Source organism: Mustela putorius, unplaced genomic scaffold (genome assembly GCF_011764305.1).
Source record: "Mustela putorius furo isolate JIRA1106 unplaced genomic scaffold, ASM1176430v1.1 tig00003988_pilon_pilon_pilon, whole genome shotgun sequence".
Classification (NCBI taxonomy): domain Eukaryota; kingdom Metazoa; phylum Chordata; class Mammalia; order Carnivora; family Mustelidae; genus Mustela; species Mustela putorius.
In genome coordinates, this window is record NW_025422127.1 from 2,320,994 (window position 1) to 2,342,644 (window position 21,651).

Consider the following 21,651-nt stretch of genomic DNA (forward strand, 5'->3'; position numbering starts at 1 on the left):
GGAGTGGCAACCAGAGGGAGAGGGAGAAGCAGACTCCCCGCTGAGCAGAGCGCCCAACCAGGAGGCTTGATCCCAGGACTCTGGGATCATGACCTGAGTCAAAGGCAGACACTTAACCGATTGAGCCAACCAACTGAAAGCCGGTAACTGGTTTCTGTGTCCTGTGTCATGATCCCAATTATAGACATGTCCTTTCAGCCAAGGTCTGGGAGTTGGCACCTCAGGCTAATGGCGCAGGCTGGGGTCATCATACACATCTCCATTCTATCACAGGTATCTTCAGTGGAGAGGGACATTAACTCCCCCAGGCTGTGTCCATCCTGTGGGAGAAGGACACCCTGAGTAGGGGGACAGAGGCAGAGCAGGTGGGGGCTGAGACCCCCCTGCTGCTGACACTGCCAAGAGTATGGATTCCTCAAGGTGGCAGGAGGGCCAAAAATGCTCAGAGCCTTGAGAAGCCATTCAAGGAACCAGACATGGGTGTGTGCTTTGGAATCCCTATTCCTCAGCCACAAAACTTGATTCTTTCCTCCTTATAGCTCCAGAGTCCTGAGTAATGTCCCAGGGAAGCCTGGGGAGGAGGTGGGGAGGAAGGTGAGGCAGGCGTCCTTGGTGACATGAGATTCCCCCCTCTCTCCATCTCTCTCTCGCCCCCTGAGGCATCCCCGCCCTCACATTGGACCCAACTCCCTCTTACCATGCACTGCAGCTTGGGTTACAGAGCCTTAAGGGGCTTCAGGGAGCTCCAGGAAATGATGGCATCCACCAGCACGGTGGGCATGTAGCTCATGGGGAGGTAGAAGAGCTTGGCGTCCCAGCCTGGGGAGTACCGGGTACGGGGGTGGCGGGCCGTCAGTGCATGCTCCATGCAGTCTGTCACCAAGTACAGGTTGTTGCAACACAATGACTCCAGCTTTTCGATTGATTTCTTGACTGTCCAAAAAGAACGACATAGTCTCACATTCCAGTCTTCTTGCTTCAGGATCAACTGAAGGAAAGAGTTACGAAAAGCACCCCACCACCCCACCTCTCCCAGGTCACCTCCATGGAGGTTGACTCCATGGAGTTCAGCGGAGCCTGTCCCACCTCCTACCACAGGAACACTTTCCTCACTAAGCTCCCTCTGGCTCCATCGTGGGAACGTCTGTTCTGCAGAAACTGAGGTCTCTGAAAACGCTAGCCATCTGAGCACCCGAAAACCAGCAGTTCTCATGCTGGCTTGCCAGGAATCCATGTCTGTCTTCTTCCCTCTCTGGCTTCGGTTTCCTCCCCAAACAACAAGGGCATCAGATGAAACAGTGGTCCCAGGTCTAACAAGCCTGGGTCTTCCCTGAGGTCACCATGGAGATGGAAGGAAATGTCCCCTCTGTGTGGGGGACTCGGAGCCTGGAGGAGGGGCCCAGGTCTGTAGGAGGCACTAGGGATGGGCTTTACTTCCCTCTCCCCAGCCCACAGCTCACTCACAAGATGCCAGGAACTTCTCCCCATAGATCTCCTTCACCTCTGGGCTGGCCTGATCCCATGCCTCCTGGGTGGCCCTAGAAATCTTCTCAGGGCTGCTGATGTTAGTGCTGAAGTAACCAGGCTCGATCACAGCTACCTTCACTCCAAAGTAGGAGAGCTCCCTCCTGCAAGGCAGACAGGCAGAGGGACAAGCAAGGACTTGGGAGGCCCCGGGGACAAACACAACAAACAAACAAACTTGGTATACACTGAACTCAGCATTGGGGTGGGAGCAACCCAAAAGCTTGGGAAGGTTCCAAGAGCAGCGGCCAAGGGGAGAAAATAATGATCGGCGTAGTCCGTATATAACGTGTGTGTGTTTCCCAGCACTGTCTGCACTCCTGAGCTCACATCCCACCTCAGCTGCCGCAGGACACTGTTCACGGGCCATCTCCTCCTGTTTCCCCACACATCCAATCCATCTCCAGACTTGGCCCATTTTACTCCAGCTCACCCCTCCTCAGACCCCCGCCCTGCCTCTTCTGTCTTCGGTTCTCTGAGGAACACCTTAGCCTGCATCTCAGCTCCCTCAGACCCAGAGCCAACTTCTGCTTGGTTCACCAGAGGCTGATTTGACAAACCTGAGTAAACACCTTTCACGGAGTCCTGCTGCCAGCAGCATGAAGGTTGGCAACCTGTCTGGACCCCCACTCCCACCCTGTCCCCATACCCATGTGCCCAGCAGGCCCCCTGTCCAGCCGGGCTTTGTCCAGTAGCCTGGAGGACCCGGCAGCGTAGGGAGGCAGCCATGACTCACCCTGGGCTTGGGCTTGGGCTCAAGTCGTTCCCTCACACAGCAGGCCTTCCCACTCAACTTTGCCCGGGTGCCAAATCCATTTCTTCAGTCCTCAGCTCTGGCCCTTCTCCAGGACCCTCCCCTCATTCCGCTAGCCACCACCACCACCATGGCTAACTGGCTTGGTCACAACCATCATGAGAGATGGTCACAGTATCTGTGTCTCTCTTGTCCCTTTTCTCAGCCGTCAGATTTTTTTTTTCTTCAATATTTTATCTATTTATTTGAGAAAGAGAGAGAAAGAGAGAAGGAGAGCACGAAGAGTGGGCAGAAGGAGAGGGAGAAGCAGACTCTGCACTGAGCCGGGAGCCCAAAGTGGGACTCGATCCCAAGACCCTTGAGATCATGACCTGAGCTGAAGGCAGATGCTTAACCAACTGAGCCACCCAGTTGCCCCTCTGCTGTCAGACTTTTTAGATCAGACACATATCTTGTATACTCACAGAAGTGCCAAGAAGTAATTACTGAACGAAGTCAAATGCTGAACCCCTCACGTGAAAGGCCCCCCAAAGCTGAACATTATAGGAATTATGGACATGAGCTCTGTAGCCAAACGATCTCAGGTCCAATGCTGCCTCAGACACTTCCCTACCGTGGGTCCTCCCCCCCCCCCCCGCCGGGGGCAGTGGTGGGTGAAACCAGTTCTATACACCTGGGTCCCATTCCAACACCCAGAACACAGGACAGTGCTTCCCAGGGAATGTCTGGCACAAAGCAAGAAAGAAGCATCCGGAAGGAAGAGCCTCTGAGGCTGTGAGGAAAAGAAGCCCTAGAAAATCCTCCCCCTGAAGCACAGAAGCAGGAGGACTGAGGGAGGGCCTCTGTCCTAGTCCAATACCTGAGGGAGTCTGAGAAGGCCTCAACGCCATACTTGGAGATGCAGTAGCCCCCACCCAAAACGGAGAGCCGGCCCATGATGCTGGAGACATTGACCACGCGGCCCCTCGCCTTCCTCACTAGCGACAGCAGGCTCAGGGTCACCTCCAACAAGCCCAACAGGTTCACGTCGAGTATCTTCATGAAGTCATGCTTGGTCAGCCACTCATTGGGTGCCGTGGGCACAGAGACGCCAGCGTTATTCACCAGGCCCCAGAGTCCTGGGCACAGGACAGGGAGAGAGCAACATTGTCTGTGTGCCTGAGTGAGATGCAGCTATAGTCCCAAGTCACCTCCCGATTCACTTTTTTACAGAACCAACAACAATGCCTACATGGTACAAAGGACAAGCGTTCAGGAGAGGAACTGGGGACGAGAGGGCCAGGGTCTACACGTACACTGATCTTCTGGATGCCCACTGAGCTAGAATGAACTGAACGCTCCTTCCCGTCTTCCTGCTCCTATGGACCTGGCATACAGGAGGTAATAAACCCCTTTTTGTGAAGAGCGTGCCCAGAGTTCCAGATAATAGCATGGGGTTCACAACTCTCATAGGAAAGAGACAGCAAGAGGTAGACAGGAATGGCTAAGTGACAAAAATGAAGAGGAAACCAGCGAAGAAGGGAAAAGAAAATTTAAAAATAAGTGAAAGGAAGAAAAAACACATGAAAACTGACTGCCCAATCTCTGTTGCGAAAGACAGACCTGAAATTCCAGCATCAGGGTAATCTAGAGAACAGGCCTGCCCTGGACACCTGGGGACAGGCTTTGCAACAGCCTGCACCATATCCAAGGCTGTCTGCGTCAGGAAGCCAAGGCCGGCCTTTGTGCTAGAGAATTCCAAAGTCCCCCCCACCGTGAGCCTGGGCCAGGCTTCTGGAGGAGGTGAGACTGAAGGTCTTACTGTAGCCCCAGGAAGGGTCGCCCTCTCCTTCACCCTCCCAAAAGGTCACTCTCACCCCCTCCTCCTAAGTCCCCAGCTGCCTCAGCTTTCAGGAAAGCTCCCGGGAGAGAGATGGGGAGAAGAGACACACAAGGGATTTGAAATAGTCCTCAGTGACAAAGGGCTGGTGGTCGGGAGAGGTGGGGGGTGGGGGGGAGGGACAGGGTTTGACCCTGGGGATACTGGATAGGGAAGAAGGCCCCTGTGATACTCATCCCTCCCTTGCTCAGAAACCTTCTCCGGCCTTAAAGAAATGCATGCTCTCTGATCCAGTTCTTGTATTTTACTTAACATTACTGAGAATGGAAACAAAGCTTTCGTACAGAAATCTCCACTGAGACATTATTTCTGCCAGCAAAAGTGGAAAACAAATGTCAGCAGACAACGCTATAGGATGGCTCCAATGAATGGTGGTCTCGTAGCATGCCTGGATGTACAGACATTGAATATTACGTTTTGGAAAAGATTTGATGATGAAAATGCTGATCAGAGGATACATAATAATATAGAGAGTGACTATGGAAACCGGGCTTTGGGAAATGTTCTTTTATCTTAATACTCGTCTCTGTTTTCTACGAATGTGTTTTACACTTTTAATCACAAAAAAAGACATCAGTGATGTCCTCTTTCCCGAGAAGAGCAGGCAGCATAATAGAGGAGAAAGAGCAGGACCCCTCACCCATGTTTGACTAGAAGTCCCTTCAGTTCTCCGAGCCTCAGTGTCCTCCTAAGTCAAGCACGGCTGATCTTAACACCCTAGAGGCCCGGGTGTGAAGGGCCCATCCAGAAACAGTGCACCTGCTGAGACCAGGAGCCTGGGTCCAGCCTGGCCCGGCCCTGTGCTGCCCCATCACAAGCCTCGAGGGCCCAACACCTCCTCCAGACTTTTGGCCCGAAACTTAGGTTGGGCTCATCTAACCGTGAGCTCAGACCCAGGCACTGCAGGCCTTCTGCTCTGGAAACTCCAGAGCTTGAGCCTTTGAAAGTCAGAACATCTCAGGAACCTCCCCAGTTTCAGAAAAGAGAGGTCTCCCTGGTGCAGAGAGAAGAAGCAAAGAGACACAAATAGGAATCGGGCCTTACCTCTGTCCCCCACTCGCTCCTTCACCCACTGGGCGGCTGCCGAGATGCTCTCTGTCTTGGTGACATCCAGGATCACCGTCTCCAGCCTGTCTGACGTCTGGCCTCTCAGCTGCTGGGCCCCCTCCTCCGTCAGACACGCGGCCAGCACCCTCAAGCCTCGCAGGTCCAGTTGCCGGGCCAGCAGGTTCCCAAAGCCCGAGTCACAGCCTGTGATGAAGACGAACTTGTCTTGGAGGTGGCTCACCACCTGCCTCTCCCGGTACCAGCGCAGGAAGAAGTAGAGGCCCACAAGCGCCACCAGGCATAGCCACATGGCTTTGCAGGTAACGCACAGGCTGAAATGAAACAAGAGTGTGGCCAGTGATCAGGCAGGACGACTTAAGAACACATGCAATTGGCCACCCTCCAGGCTGTCTGACAGAGCGTCCCCGAGCTTTTCCCGGTCACCATCTTCAGTGGGTATTATTGATTCCGGTGCCATCTTCCATGCTCTTTGGTACACTTACGCCCTTTCTACCAGATGCCATTGGATTTCACCAAGAATCGTTTGACACAGAGATGATTTTCCCAGATGCTTTACCTTCTTCCAGTTCTTGTGCTCCTCCCATTTCCCTCTGCTCACCTTCTCTCTCTCTCTCTCTCTCTCTCTCTCTCACAGACACACACACACACACACACACACACACACTGGGGTCCCCTATGTCCTAGATCTCATGCTTCAGAACTGTCTTCTTCATTCTTATTCAAGGCTAGAACCCTGGTCTCCCTGACTTACTGGAGATTCTTATAAAGATGACAGATACACCATGAATCAAGACGCATGTGGTTTGGGGGTTAGAAGGAGAAGGCACTGAGTAGAAGGTCCCCTCCCGCTGCAGTAGTTCTCTGAGGCAGACAGATGTTCAGGAGCCGGAAGGGGAATCTGACCTCAGAAGCAAGGAAAGGGGAGAAGTGAATGGGAGAGACACGCAGGAGAGACACGGCTCCCAGTTGCTGGGAAGGTGGAAAGGAAGCACTTGGCCCAAGGGGGTCTCACTCCATGGAGATGCCCCGTCCCTGGGCCCGGGGTGCCTGCTTGCCTTGCACTCTGCCCTCCCACAGCCAGAATCCAGCCCAGACACAGACTCCAAAGGCAGAAAAGACTGGAATCCAGCCCAGACAAGACTCCAAAGGCCGAAAAGACCGATTTGCTCAGGGGCCAAGTTAGGGGGTGTCCTAAACCCCATCCGAGCAGGCAGGGTTGTAATCCCATGTAACTGCAAAGATGTTGGTTCCGTGTGTGTTTGGGTGATGGTGGGAGGAGGCAGGAGCTGCCCCCTTAGCAGAATAAGAAAGGACTGGAGAATGGCTATCCATGGAGGGGGTTCAGGGTGAGGCAGAGGACGCCACTTCTACAAAAGGAGAGTGGACGGAGCTGGGGCTGGGACAAGAACAGAAGTCATTTGGACTGCTCTGGGTATCTCCTGCACTATCCGCATTTATACAGCTCCACCTGGTAAATGAGAAATAGGAGAGGCACGGGGTGGGGAGAGCGGCAGAGAGACTGCCCCACAGGAACCAGAGGCTCACGTGCCCCCAAGTTTCCCCCAGCAGGTGAAAAAGACATGAAGGGGCACCGATTAAGCCTTTAGTTGTTTTGTGTGGGGAGCTGACTAGTCTTAAAGTGTTTGTCTCTCAAGGTGGGAGGCGGTGGCAGCATGGACAGGGCTGCAGAAATGAAACCGTCCCTGCTTCCTGGGGTCACCACCAGGACCCTCCTAACGTGCTGCCCAAAGGCTAGAGGAAGAAGAAAGGAAGGAGCCCTGGAAACGCTCAGGGGTGCAAGGCAACATGCGCATCCTAACTGGACACCAAACCCCACTAAGGGAGCAGACCATATTCCTTTACTTGCAAGGAACCAGAGGGTTTCTTCCTCAGTGACCACAAGTGCCTTCCCCACCAGTTTTCAAGGGGACCAGAGAGCAGAGACATCTCCCAGCCCTCAAGGCGCGCTGCTGCACTCTTGGAAATCCTCAAAGCAACGTGAACTCTTGCCGCAGCTCTCTGGGGCTGCGAGGAGCTTCAGAGTCCATCTTAGGTGGGAAGAACCGCAGGAAGGTCAGAGAGGGCAGTAAGAGAAAAGAGGCTGGGGTGCCCCTCACTTACCTGGGAGCTGTGGGGGCTCGAACTAGAAAGCCTGCAGAGGCCCCAGGGGGATGGAGACTGGTTGCTGCGAATCTCTGCACTGAGATCTCCAGTGGCGCCCTGCGGAGGGGGAGTCCGGCTCTAGCCAAGTGCGCGCTGGGACGGAGGCGCGCGCCCCCTGGTGGTGCCCTGCTGGAGGCTCAGCGGGACCACCTTCCGCGCGGCGCGACCCCCAACCCCGTTCCCTTTTCTCCATCCAGTGTGGCTCTTCTGAAAAGGGGAGCCACAGGTGATGGGAAAGGGAGCTGGAAAGGGCAAGGCATGAGTACTAGCTGTGCAAGCGTGTTTCCAGCTCTATAGGAATGCCCCCTCCGCCCCCCGGAGCGGGAGCCCCAAACTGTAGAGACACAACTCTGCCTTCAGTGTGAGGATTGAGCGCATGGATTTCAGTGGAGCCTGTCCCACCTCCTACCACAGGAACACTCTCCACTCTAAGCCCTCTCTGGCTCCATCATGGGAACGTGCGCTCTGCAGAAACCAAGGTCCCTATAAACACTAGCCATCTGAGCACCTGAAAACCAGCGGTTCTCATGCCGGCTTGCCAGGAATCCATGTCTGTCTTCTTCCCTCACTTGGCTTCAGGTTCCTCCCCAAACAACTAGGGCATTAGAGGAAACAGCGGTCACAGGCCTAACAAGTCTGTGTCTTCCTGAGGTCACCAGGTATCCACATGGGACCATGTACTTTCTGTGTGGGGGACTCTGAGCTTGGAGGAGGGCCCTGGGTCTGCTAAGATGGGCCCAGGACACCCCACAAAGGTTTGCTTCCCTCTCCCCAGACCACAGTTCACTCACCAGACGCCAGGAACTTCTCCCCATAGATCTCCTTCACCTCCAGGCTGGTCTGATCCCATGCCTCCTGGGTGGCCCTAGAAATCTTTTCAGGGCTGCTGATATTAGTTTTGAAGTAACCAGGCTCAATCACATCTTCACTCCGAAGTAGGAGAGCTCCCTCCTGCAAAGCAGACAGGCAGAGGAGCAAGGACTTGGGAAGCCTTGGGGACAAGCACAACAAAGAAGTTTACCAAGACATTACATATATTGAATGAGATGAATACAATGTCGGAAACAATTTCACAGCATACCACGAGGTACTGTTGAAGTGCTGAGAGCAGGACCCAGCCCCGGCAATGTCCCCAGCCACCGATGCCAACCTTTAGGCCAGGTCCCCTGTCTCAGCAACTCCTCCAGGAAGTGAGCCTCCCGAGACACTCAGCATCAAGAAATCCAGAACTTCTGCTGAGAGAGGGCACCGTAAAGGGGAATTCTGGGAAGGCAAATCCTCATCAGGTCACACTCTCCCCAAAAGTCCAGAGCTCCAAGGTCTCAACGTTGGCAGGCAGCGGGGAGAGAAGAGGTTCTTCTGATAAGCTGGGTGAGGTGAAGAAAGCTAGTATGACTTCAAGTTCTGGAAAACATCCTGGGAATCATCCCAGTTAGCAGAAGAGAGGTCTTTCTTGCACAGAGAGAAGCAATGAAGGGACACAAATGAATCTGGGTGTTACCTCTGTTCCCCACACGCTCCTTCACCCACTGGGCAGTCGCAGAGATGCTCTCTGTCTTGGTGATGTCCAGGATCACCGTCCCCAGCCTGTCTGACGTCTGGCCTCTCAGAGGCTGGGCTGCCTCCTCTGTCAGACACAAGGCGAGCACCCTCAAGCCTCACAGGTCCAGCTGCTGGGCCAGCAGGTTCCCTAAGCCCAAGTCACAGCCCATGATGACGATGTACTTGTCTTGGAGATACAAGCCCAGGAGGTAGTTGAGGCCCACCCGGGCTGCCAGATACAAACACACAGCTTTGCAGGGAACAGATGGACAAGCTCTGCTCAGAAGTCTGGCCTCCTCAATCCAGATAGCTGTGAAGACAGTCAGGCCTCCTGGCTCTCTGGCATCTTGAAGTCTTTCATTTCCCTCCTGATCACTGTCTTTCTGGAACATTTTTTCCTACCCCCAACTTGTCTGCTCTTTGGACTACTTTTATAAATGCTGGCATATGCCCTTGAAAAGCCCCAGTCCTGCCCAGAAAGGAAACATGGCTAGTGCAGTGCCCCCTCACCCCTTCACTGCACTCTGCGCTCGGGTCCCTGTGGCCACACTGAGTGACACGGACCACTTTGCTCTGGCTTCCAGCTTTAGAACAGTTCCACTTGTCTGCTGACATGTAGGACCTAGAAATTCCCCAGCTCAGGAAGGTTCTTACTAGGAAGATACACCTTTTGCGGGGGGGGGGGGTTAAATTAACATATAATGTAAGGAAGCTACACTTTGATTCAAGACATATTTGCCGGGGCACCTGGGTGGCTCAGTAGGTTAAGCCTCTGCCTTTGGCTCTGCTCATGATCCCAGGGTCCTGGGATGGAGCCCTACATCAGGCTCTCTGCTCAGTGGGGAGCCTGCTTCCTCCTCTCTCTCTCTCTGCCTGCCTCTCTGCCTACTTGTGAGCTCTGTCTGTCAAATAAATGAATAAAATCTTAAAAAAAAAAAAATTGCCTTCAACATGTTCCCTGAGCCCGGGTTTCCTCCTTGGGCTCGGGATACAGAACTCAGTCCTCAGAAATCTAAGTCAATCTCAGCCTCTCCAGAGTTAGAAGGAGAAGGCACTGCACTAGTGCCTTCTTGCTGCACTAGTTCTCTGAGGCAGACAGATGTTCAGGAGCCTGAAGGGGAATCTGACTTCAGAGGCAAGGAAAGGGGAGAAGGGAATGGGAGTGGGCACACTCAGGAGAGACATGGCTCCCAGTTGCTGGGAGGGTGGAAAGGAAGCACTTGGGCCAAGTAGGTCTCACTTCATGGAGATGCCCCATCCCCGGCCCGGGGCGCCAGCTTGCCTTGTGCTCTGCCCTCCCACAGCCAGAATCCAGCCCAGACACAGACTCCAAAGGCAGAAAAGACCTGTTTGCACAGGGGCCGAGGGAGGGGGGTGTTCTAAACTCCACTGAAGCAGGCAGGGCTTTAATCCCATGTAACTGCAAAGATGTTCGTTTGGTGTGTGTCTGGGTGATGGTGGGAAGAGGTGATGGCTGCCCCCTCAGCAGACTAAAGAAGGGACTGGAGACCAGACAGAACAGCTGTCCATAGAGGGGATTCAGGGTGAGGCAGAGGACCCCACATCCACAAAAGGAGAGTGGACAAAGCTGGGGCTGGAGCAGCTTCCTCAGGGCACCCCAGTAGCCTCTGACAGGATTGGGCTCAGGTCCATGCCTACATCCACTGGACTACACCAGCCACCTTCTCCCAGAAAAGAGGCCTGGGAGGGAGGTGAGTCATGCGGAAGCTCAGAAGGATACTGAGCCTGGCTCATTTTGGCCGTCTTTGTCCTCACAGCTGTCCTGTCATCATGGCGGGCCCTTGAGCTGTAACCCTGTGCAGGGCCCTTTAGCAAGCTTCAGTGTTCGTGTCCTTCAGGAAGCACTAGCAGAAATAAGACCCCTAGCCAGTGTACAGCTCCCTGACATTCTGGAAAGGACATCTAGATGTGGTCCCAAACCTCTTGAACGTCCTTTCCCAAGGGGCCACAAAATGGCTGGATGATCATTGTTTGAGGGGGAGAGAGATAGTAGAAATCCGGAAGCTCCAGGTGCAGTCTGACACAATGATTTCATGTGAATGAGGCAAGGTGGGGTGCACCCCATTGTGCTAAACCCCTAGAGCATTGAGGACTGCAGCCTCTCGGGGGCAGGGACGGGTCTAGCCCCCGGCAGTGCCCCACATCCTGCAAGAGGAGTGTGTGCAGAGCTAGGTGACTGCCGCACCCTGCTTCGTGCTCCATTTTCACAGTGCGTTTCTCACAGTTTCCAACCACTTGAGAGTCTTCAGGGCCTCCATCCCCTCTTCTTTATAATGAGGGAGGAGGATCAGGAGGGTCTCACGAGTCCTCTCAATTCCAGCTCCTGGGGAGTTTAAGAACCCCTATGTTGTCATCAAGACGGAGCCCTAGGAAGTCGAGGCCTCTGGAAACTCTGGAGAATTCAAGGGGCATTTCTGCCCAGCACCCATCAAGCGCTCAACCAAAGTGGGCACAACAGAAGAAATCTGGAGTCAGCAAGGGACTGTTAGGACATCTACAGAGCCTCCCAGGGGAGGTGCTGGAGATCAGGAAGTGGGGGGACTCTACGGGAGGAACAGAAGCCAGGAGATGGATAGGAAACTGCAGAGCAGGGAAGAGCTGAGGCATACCTGGAGCTGCTGGGGGATGCCAGTTCCCTGGGGGGCCTCCCAGCCTTCAGTCTCTCCTCTTTCTTGCACTAACCTTACTCACCTCCACATACACTCTCTTGGGAAACCACAGTGAGGAAATGGTTGTTCTTCTTCATCCTGTGAAAGCAAAGACAATTCTCCTCCCCTTTCTCAACCCCTCCCAGGTCATCCCATGAAGGGGAGTTCACCCTCACTCAAGAAATTTCCCAGAATTCCACAGGCTGAGTCACCTCCACAGAAGCCTATAGCATTCTCCACTTATTTTTTTCCCCCAGCCCCACCCATGAGAGGTGCTTCAGGGCAGTCATTTTTGGCATGATGGATCTTTTTGAGAATCCAAGAAGACTCTAAGCCCCATAAAAATGACTTAACAAAATATATGTGATTTTGAATATACTTTTCAGGGGGTTCACAGATCACCTAAAGCCATTAGGTGCCAGGAATCTAGGTCAAGAATCCTTGCAATACGGGTTTACTGAAATACTACAGCAGTGGGACTCAGGCAAGTTGTCTGACCTCCCTGTGCCTCTCGCTATGGTAGAATCTTTGTCTCTCATAGTAGCCACCTTCTTAAGTTGTTATGGAGATTAAATGAGGCACCTGGCAACGTCAAGCACCTCGCAATCATGCCTGGTAAATGGTAAGTATTCAATAAATGTTAACTGTTACTATTACTACATCTCTTTTGTGGTAGTTCATAGCACCATTGGGGATGTTCTTGACCTTCTGTGTAAGAAACACAACACCAGGCAACTAAATAAAAGAGGAAGCTGGTGTTGACCCAGTGCAAAGAAAAATGGTGGTGGGACCAAGGAGAGGTATCTCAAGGTAATTCCACAAGAAGGGATCTCCTCTTCCTCACCCCTAGAAAGTGGGTAAGGGACATGATTATGCCACAAATTGTACATATCTCATCTCTGGCATCCCATACAATAACATTTATCCTCACTTCATATAAAGGAACTGAGACTCAGAAAGGTAAAGTGGGAGTGCCTGGGTGGCCCAGTTGCTTAAGTATCTGCCTTCGGCTTGGGTCATGATCTCAGGGTCCTGGGATCAAGCCCCACATCAGGCTCCTTGCTCAGCGGGGAGTCTGCTTCTCCCTCTCCCTCTGCCATTCCCCCTGCTTGTGTGCTCTCTCTGTGTGTCAAATAAATAAAAACAAAATCTTTTTTTAAAATTTAATTTATTTATTTGACAGACAGAGAGCACAAGTAGGCAGAGAGGCAGGCAGAAAGAAAGGGGGAAGCAAGCTCCCTGCTGAGCCACCCAGGCGCCCCAAAAACAAAATCTTTAATAAAAGAGAGAGAGAGAAAAAAAAGAAAGGTAAAGTGGTTGTGCAAAGTCACATGGCTTTGTGAGAGTGACTTTGTGACTTTGTGAGAAACCGTTGTCAAAGCCAGGTCTGGCCCCAAGAAAGTGTTATGTCCACCGTGTCTCAGTGAAGAGTGAGTAAGCAGAAAGGACCTGAGCAGAACCAAGGACAGGGCCACCGGACCACATCCTTCTTTGGGGAACCTTGGGGAGCTAGCTCCTTATCTGATGCTGTTGGGCAGACAAGGCTGCCTCTCTGGCATGGGGAAGCTGTGGGAGGAGGGCAGAAGGGCTTCTGCGGCTGGGCTGGGCTTCTGCACGCGGAGACTTCCAGGAAGCTGGCCAAACTCCTCAGCCTGGACCAATCCACAATCCATCTGCCCTCCACACATGAAGTGGGGTTCTCAGCTACACAAGCCAGCCAAATGGGGTGATGGCTGGGCTTCCCTGCCCAGCCCCTTCCTCTAGGGTCCAGGCACAAGCCCTTGGCCCCCACCTGACCCTGGGAAGCTGCCTGCTTTTATCTCTGTCTCCAATAACTCCTCCCTGGTACCTTCCTTCCTTTCTGATTGTTGATTACAATGTCTTGTCTACATTTTTTGAAGAAAAAAAAAAAAACTGGGGGGTGGGGGGTGGGTAGGAAGGAGAAAGAGCAAATTTCCAGGAATTGTTTTGCTGCTGCTGTTCCTGTTACTTGGAGCAAAGCTGTTTGCCACCCCCCCTCCTACTCAGGTTGGCAAAAAGCCTGGGTCCTCCCCCTCTGTCTTTCCCTTCCTTCCAATCTCTCTCTCTCCAGCTGCACACCTCCTCCCTCCAAAGAAAAACAGCCCCGTGAAAACTGCAGAGCTGTCACTTATCTCTTCCTGAGGGAGCAGCTTTCCCTCTGAGCCTCTGCCAGAAGGCACCACCAGCATTTCCTCCTGCTGCAAATACACAGTCAGTGATGTGAGGGCAGGGGCCTGGGAGCAGGTGGAGGTGAGGCTGCAGGGGAGTGATGTCTCTCTATGGGAGGGAAAAGGTCAGGGGTTGGAAGATTCTGAGACCCCGGAGACATGAGCCACTAAAATGTAGTCTTGAGAGGACTGGAAATGACAATGAGTCAGAATGTGTAGAGAGAGCAGAGACAAGAACTAGGGTATCCCCGGAGGGTTGGTCTACAGAGCCTCCCTCTGCATGGGTCAAAGGTATGGGGGAGGACAGGCTCCCTATTGAAAAATGATATCCATAGGATAGAAATTGAGATCTTAGAGAGAGAGAGGGAGAAAGAGAGAGAAAGAAAAAGTAGAACTGTCAGGGAAAAAATCAAAATAAACCACATTTTACATCATCAGAGCTCATCATGACAGAATTCTTGGTCTAGGGGCCATCTGATGTGGGAGAAGTGTGACATAATAAGAAATGTATCTGCCCCCAATTCCTGAGCTCCTAAATCCCTTAGGAAATTTCCTAGATAGCTTCAGGATGGGGACTGGTTCCCAGAAAGACCAAAACTTGATTAGAAGCTTAGAACTTCCAACCTCACCTCTCATCCTCTGGGAAGAGGTCAGAGACTAGATATTAAATTAATAACAGATCACACCTATGTGGTGAAGTAGCCACAAAAATGCCTGAACTATGAGGTTCAGAGAGCTTCTGTGTTGATGAACATATCTACATGCCAGGAGGGCAGCATACCCCAACTCCACGGGGACAAAGCTCAGGACCCTTCCCAACCTCATACTATATATCTCTTTATTTGGCTGTTCATTTGTATCCTTTATAATAAACCAGTAAACACAGTGAACGCTTCTCTGAGTTTTGTGAAAAACTCCAGCCAATTATTGACACTGAGGTGGGGAGGGATTGCGGGAACTTTGTAACCATGTTGGACAGACTTGTGAGTACCTTAGGGACCAATGATTTGTCACTGGCTTCTGAAGTGAGAACAGTTGTGTGGGACTGAGCCCTTGAACTTGTGGAGTCTGACACTAACTTCAGGCTGGTGTCAGAAATGATAAATTTCAGGATACCCACTTGGTGTCCGGGGGAGGGGGTTGGAAAAGTGATTACCCCTACATGTTTGGTGTCAGAAGTGTTGTGCGTAGAGAACCAGTTTTTCTATAGGAGGCTTTAGGAAAACTGCAAAATTAAAAATATCCCCTCTCATGGCGATGATTGGTGGTGATGGTTGTACAACAGTGTGAACATACGTATTTTTTTTTAAGATTTTTTTTTTTTTTAATTTGACAGCAAGAGAGATACAGCAAGAGCAGGAACACGAGCACAGGGAATGGGAAAGGGAAAGCAGGCTCCCTGCTGAGCAGGGAGCTTGATGCAGGGCTTGATCCCACAACCCTGATCATGAATTGAGCCGAAGACAGACGCTTAATGACTGAGTCACCCAGGCGCCCTGAACATAGATATTTTATTATTTATTTAAGTAATCTCTATGCCCAGTGGTGGGGCTTGAACTCATCACACCCCAAGATCAAAATTTGCATGTTTTACCAACTGAGCCAGTCAGGCACCCCTTACTTAAAGCTACTAAACTGTATAATTAAAAATAGCTAACAATGGGGGCCTGCTTCTCCCTCTCCCTCTGCTTCTGCTCTCTCTCAAATAAATAAATAAACAAATAAATAAAATCATTTTAAAAATAGCTAAAATGGTAAATTTGATGTTATGTTTATTTCACCACCATATAAAATTAATTATTAAACTGAAAAGGAAATCCCCTCCTTGAATGGATAAACAAAATGTGGTGTAGCCTCGCCATGGAGTATTACTCAGCCACACCAGAGAGTAAGGAGGTGCGGATACCTGCCACAGCGTGGATGAAGTTCCCCAGCACTGCCAAGTGAGAAACGAAACAGATACCAAGGTCGCACGTTGTATGATTCTATTTCTATCAAATATCCATAACAGGTAAATTTGCAGAGACAGAAAGCAGAATGGTTGCTGTCAGGGGCTGGGGGAAGAGGGAAACAGGGAGTATGTTTTGGAAAAACATGAGGACCTACGGAGAGGTGGTGGTTACCCAACAGGGTGAATGTACTGAGTGCTGCTGAACTGTACTCTTGGTTGACATTGGTATGGGAACTTCGCTCTGATTAAATACGCACACCTAGACCCCTCAGGCCAGCACACCCTTGGCCCTACAGGCCACAGAGCCTGGGCCTGGCTCCAGGGGGCTCTGCCCTCTGCACTGGGTGGGTGGGTGGGGGGCTAGGTGTGACAGGTGACCTCTCTGTGCTTAACAAACAGAGGATAAGGAAGCCCACCCTTCATCCCCAGAGGGGGTACCACAGGGTATCTCAGAGATCAAATGCTTAACAGCAGTGAAAATGCTCAGAGAAGCCGGAAGCTCTGCTGGCACCAGACAACACAAACCCACGGGCTCTGAGCCTTCGCCCATGGCTCAGAAGGAGAGAAGCGTGGTGTCTACCTGCCTCTTCTGACCCATCCTTGGCCACACTTCGTGAGACTTGTGAAGCAGCAGGGGAAGGATGCTGCTCTCCCCGCCCCCCTACCCAGGAAACTCCCTGAAGTTCAATGCAGCCCCCTTTCCACCCCCCATCCCCTGTTCAGTCTTCCCTCTCTCTCCAGATTCTCCCCCTCAGAGCCCAAATGCAGGGTGGGTGCAAGGCAGTGGGGAAAGGCAGCATGACTGAAAGTCTGGCTGATTTTCGGATTTATTTTCACCTGCCCACCCCCATCCAGTTTTGCTTTAGTAGGAATCAACAGACAGGGGAGAGCGGGATTCCAAACCCACTCAGAGTGGAAAACACAAACGTAGGTAAAGCATTTACCACAGGCCTGGCCCTGTGCTAAACACTTCACCTTGTGGGCTCACTGAATTCCCACAACACCCCTATTAGTAGACAGTATTGTCCCATTTTGCAGAGGAGACAACTGAGGCTTAAAGAGGTAAATTCACACAGCTGGTGAGTTAGGAGTCGGGATCTTCGTGCTTGCAGCCTGACTCCTCCCTGCCACTGGCACACGGGTCATCTGCTGTGACTTCCCCTCTATCTGCATTGGGGGAAGGCAGGAAAAACCCTGACCCTCTCCCATGGAGCCTCAGCCAGTGATACTGCTTCCCGGATGAGAAGGACGGCCCTGAAGCCCACAGCGAAGCCAGCCCCACGGCCACCGGCCCTCCAGTCTCCTCACGGCTCTGCAACAGCCCAGACCAGAAGCGCTCCCGACAGAAACGCAGGTGGGTATCTCCCTCTTAGGAAAGAAGGGAATCAGGGCTTGAAGACAAACTGACTTTTGTGCATGACCCACAGATGTCCCCGGGGATAAATGAGAGGGGTGCGTGTGTGTGTGTGTGTCCCACATCCATAGCCCGAAGGTGAGACAGAGTAGACTTCCTAAGGAAGGCCCAGATGAAAGGGCTAAAAGGTGAGATTCCAGGAGAGAAGTAGAGGTCGGAGCCAGCCTGTGGCCCGAGCTACGGTGGGGCCCCCCAGGCTGGGAAGGAATCTGGCTGGGCACAAATAGCTTTTGTCTCTCGAGCCATGAGTCCTAACAAAACATCTTGGCTCGCAGGTCAAGTCCGGCAAGTGAGCTGCGTACTAGTTCTCCACAGTCTGAATGTTAAAACTCTCTCTTGCCTCTTCAGACCCAGAATCCTTTCCCAAAGCCTCCTGGTCCCTGTGGCCCGCTAACTTGAGACCTAAGGCTGCTTTTGAGGTCTCTGTTCTCTTCCAACCCTCTCTTCTCCCCACCAGGCGTGCACCAGTCCTAATGTCGGTCAAGGACAACATGGCACCTGCCCCCACAGAAGGCTTCACCACGGCACCTGCTAGTGACTTCGGAGAGATCCACAACTGGAATGAGCTGCTCTCCTTCTTCAACCACACCTTGCCGGAGTGCCACATGGAGCTCCGAGAGGACACCAAGCAGGTGATCCTCTTTGTCCTCTACCTGGCCATCTTTGTGGTGGGCCTGGTGGAGAACCTCCTGGTGATATGGGTCAGCTGGCGCTGCTTGGGCCGGGCGGGGCTGCTGAACCTCTACGTCCTCAACATGGCCATCGCAGACCTGGGCATCGTCCTGTCTCTGCCCGTGTGGATGCTGGAGGTCATGCTGGACTACACCTGGCTCTGGGGCAGCTTCTCCTGCCGCTTCACGCACTACTTCTACTTTGCCAACATGTACAGCAGCATCTTCTTCCTGGTGTGCCTCAGCATCGACCGCTACGTCACCCTCACCAGCACGTCACACTACTGGCAGCGGCACCAGCACCGAATGCGGCGGGCCGTGTGTGCAGGAGTTTGGGTCCTCTCGGCCATCATCCCACTGCCCGAGGTGGTCCACATCCAGCTGGTAGAGAGCTCTGAGCCCATGTGCCTCTTCATGGCGCCCTTTGAAACCTACAGCACGTGGGCCCTGGCAGTGGCCATGTGTACCACCATCCTGGGCTTCCTACTGCCCTTCCCGCTCATGGTGGTCTTCAACGTGCTGACGGCCTGCCGGCTTCGGCGGGCGGGATGGCCTGAGGGCCGGCGCCACTGCCTCCTGGTGTGTGCCTACGTGGTCATCTTCGCCATCTGCTGGCTGCCCTACCACGTGACCCTGCTCCTGCTCACACTTCACGGGACCCACATTGTCCTCCACTGCTACCTGGTCCACCTGCTGTACTTCTTCTACGACGTCATTGACTGCTTCGCCATGCTCCACTGTGTGGTCAACCCTATCCTTTACAACTTCCTCAGCCCGAGATTCCGGGACCAGCTGCTGAGTGCCGTGGTCCATTACCTTCCCAAGGCCCGGGCCAGGGCAGACAGACAGGCTTCCTTGTCCTCCTCCTCCTCCACTCAGCATTCCATCATCATCACCAAGGAGGGCGCCCAGCCTGCTGCGGCAGTCCCCCAGGACCACCAAGCCTGAACCGGTAGGCGCCAAGGACCTCACCCCTCTCCGTCCCTCAGTGTAGATCCTACTCTCCATCAGTGAAGAAGAAAGCTGCGGGTGTAGGTGAGAGATTTGGGGGGAGGGGAGGAAGAGCCAAAATGCTCACGGTCGATCTTGAGTATGTCTTATAAAAGTGAGATGGGGAGGAGGTGGGGCAGGGAGGGGCAGAGAATAGGTCTTTGGTGGTGTCCTGTTCGTTTCAATCCTCGGGACTCAAGAAGAGACTTGGGAAAAATGGTGAAATAAGTAACACAGAAAGCGGTGACTCTGGCTCTTTCCAAAATCTGTACTTCCAGCTGGGATAGGCTAAAGAGAGGCTCAGCAGAAACTCGACACACTCATTTCAACAATCACCCTGGCCGGAAAGAGTGTGCTCCGTGGGGACCTCACACAACTTTCCTTCTGTGCTTTTGTGCTTGCTGATTCCCCCCCCCCCACCACCACACTGTGCAGGCTGTGAGGACAAGCGGTCAGAGGCCAAGGAACCAGGAGGCCTCAGCAGTTTCCTAGCATCCTCGGTGATATGATGGATGGAGGGGGTGAAGCAGAGGTCTGGTGCCCCACCCCCACCTCCAGGAAGTGGCTCCATTTCCTTGCTGATACTCTCCCCTTCATCCATCCTGCTTCCCTCCCCACGAAGCAGAGGAACCATCCCAGAATCAATGTTCCTCGGAGCCCACCTGCTCCCACCTTCAGATGTAGGACATTTCCAGACTTCTAGGAAGAGATTCTATCAGAAATCCACCCCCATCCCTCCCTTTCTCTCTAGATCATGGGAAAATATCAAGGGACATCCATTCTGACAGCAGACCTCGGGAGAGTCAGCGGCAGATGCTTCCGGAGGCTCTGTCCCTCAGCCCTTGTCCCCTGAGCAGGGGATGGGAAAGTAGAAATTTTCCGATTCTGTCACAAGGCACAGCTCTGGTATTCTAAGTCAGTCCTCACCCTTAAACTTCATTCTCCCTGGCCAGGTCTTCCATTAATTTTCCTGCCCAACAACTTACTTCTATTCATGCTTGTCCTATAAATAGGAAAAGAAGCCTTCATGTTGGCAAGTAGGTCTTCTGGAAAAGACTCATTTATCAGTTTGGGAATCTAGGACCATGTCCATGAAGGAAAAGTCTAAGAATCAGTCCCAAGCCCTCTAGTTCCAAGTGCTTGGTGTCCTAACTCCACCGGAGCAGAATAAAGGGCTTGTGAATATAATCACTGACGGCCTCTGCTCTGCTCAAGAGCTCAGTATTGCTGGGATGTTTCACTTGGAATAACCATTCACTGACCTGGAGCACCGTCCCGCTTTTAGAAATCTGAAAACTGCATTTATCTGATGCACTAAACATGTGCTCCGATAGTGTATGTACCCGTCTGTCAGGGGCACAGAGGGAAATGCAGCTGCAGTCCCGCTCACCGGACCCAAATCCAAAAGGGTCTTAAGCGACAGAGAGCTGCTCCCTGGCACAGAGCTGAAGGCTTTTTCAGCCAGGACAGTCCGGATTGTGACTTGGGGTTGCAGGAAGGCATTAACCTAACAATACACAAAATGAATTAAAAAAGACTTACCTCCTTTGTGCCCATATAAAAACGAAGCCCAGGGGCACTGGGTGACTCAGTGGGTTAAGCCTTTGCCTTTAGCTCAGGTCATGATCTCAGGGTCCTGGGATGGAGCCCCACATTGGGCTCTCAGCTTGGTGGGGAGCCTGCTTCCTCCTCTCTCTCTGCCTGCCTCTCTGCCTACTTGTGATCTCTCTCTATCAAATAAATAAATAAAAATCTTTAAAAAAATAAAATAAAATAAAAAATAAAATAATAAGTAAATAAAAATAAAAACCAAGCCCAAATCTGATGCCCTTATCAGTGCCTCTGCTGACTTGAAGTTCCAGAAGTTTCCTAAAGGGAACCCAATGTCACATCTGTCACCTCCTGGGTTACCTGGGACACCAGCCCCCCAGGGGCTCAATCTTCTCAAGGATTTCTTTGGCAACGCGTTGTCACCTGGGGTGGCAGGAATACTTCCTTAGGGGCTTCCTCCAGAGCCCAGGGTGTGCTGACAGCAACAAGGCTGCTCTGAGCCCTGACCGGCGCCACAACTGACCCAGTTGTGGAGACCAGATGGACCATGTCACGCCCCAACTTCTGATGTCTAGTTCCTTCCTTGTGGAGGTACGTTTGTTAACGACCCCATGAGACCGGGCCAAACTTCCACCTCCACTGAGTCTGCTTCTGTCCGCCTGGACATGCCACATCAGTGAATCAGATGGCACTGGCAGGACAATCCGAGGCTGAACCTCTAGCCCAACATGAGCAGAGTTCACTACTCTCTAGGCCAACAGATCCCCTGGGGGAGGTTTCCCCTGGAAAGGCTAGGCTACTGACTTAGTTTGCCACTAAAAACAGGTCAACAGGTTAACCCCGGGGAATTCCAGCTACAGGAAAGGAAACCTGTGGGGGTGCCTGGGTGGCTCAGTTGGTTAAGCATCTGTCTTCAGCTCAGTTCATAATCTCAGGGTCCTGGGATTGAGCCCTGTGTTGGGCTCCCTGCTCAGCAGGGAGCTTGCTTCTCTCTCTCCCTCTGCCTCCCTCTCAGCTTGTGCTTTTTCTCTCAAATAAATGAAATCTTAAAAAAAAAAAAAAAAGGAAAAGAAACTGTGCTACCCGAAAGAATCCAGGCATCAGGCGTGTCTGGGTGACTCAGTTGGTTAAGCTTCTGCCTTTGGCTCAGGTCATGATCTCAGGGTCCTGGGACTGAGCCCCAAGTTGGGCTCTCGGCTCAGTGGGGAGTCTGCTTCTCCCTCTCCCTCTGCCCTTCCCCTCTGCTCATGCCCTAATAAAGAAAATCCTTTAAAAAGAATCCTGGC

At 52.5% G+C, this 21,651-nt stretch overlaps 2 protein-coding genes across 3 annotated transcripts; one reads left to right on the plus strand and one right to left on the minus strand.

The window, feature by feature from the left end:
- Position 1: 1 nt before the first annotated feature.
- RDH16 (retinol dehydrogenase 16) lies at positions 2-8,198 on the minus strand. 2 transcript variants are annotated; one of them, XM_004773164.3, is made up of 7 exons: positions 8,180-8,198; positions 7,347-7,445; positions 5,202-5,536; positions 3,138-3,396; positions 1,465-1,628; positions 698-933; positions 2-320 (listed from the first exon to the last, which is right to left on the minus strand). In XM_004773164.3, exons 3-6 carry the CDS (start codon positions 5,512-5,514, stop codon positions 716-718), a joined length of 954 nt encoding a protein of 317 aa, XP_004773221.2. In that variant the 5' UTR covers positions 5,515-5,536; positions 7,347-7,445; positions 8,180-8,198; the 3' UTR covers positions 2-320; positions 698-715. The 2 variants fall into 2 exon arrangements, with proteins under 2 accessions (XP_004773221.2, XP_044927615.1); XM_045071680.1 differs by lacking the exons at positions 7,347-7,445; positions 8,180-8,198 and adding an exon at positions 5,977-6,619.
- Positions 8,199-16,889: 8,691 nt separating this feature from the next.
- GPR182 (G protein-coupled receptor 182) lies at positions 16,890-20,489 on the plus strand. Its single transcript, XM_004773167.3, has 2 exons — positions 16,890-17,093; positions 17,611-20,489. The coding sequence occupies exon 2, from the start codon at positions 17,627-17,629 to the stop codon at positions 18,770-18,772; it is 1,146 nt and encodes a 381-aa protein (XP_004773224.1). The 5' UTR covers positions 16,890-17,093; positions 17,611-17,626; the 3' UTR covers positions 18,773-20,489.
- Positions 20,490-21,651: the final 1,162 nt, after the last annotated feature.

Coding starts and splice junctions, on each gene's coding strand:
- RDH16 (XM_045071680.1), bottom strand. CDS start 6,023: ATGCGTCTTGATTCATGGTGTATCTGTCATCTTTATAAGAATCTCCA. Junction 3,397..5,201: donor GGAGCGAGTGGGGGACAGAG/GTAAGGCCCGAT, acceptor TCCTGTGCCCAG/GACTCTGGGGCCTGGTGAAT. Junction 934..1,464: donor GGAGAAGTTCCTGGCATCTT/GTGAGTGAGCTG, acceptor CTTTTTGGACAG/TCAAGAAATCAATCGAAAAG.
- GPR182 (XM_004773167.3), top strand. CDS start 17,627: ATGTCGGTCAAGGACAACATGGCACCTGCCCCCACAGAAGGCTTCACC.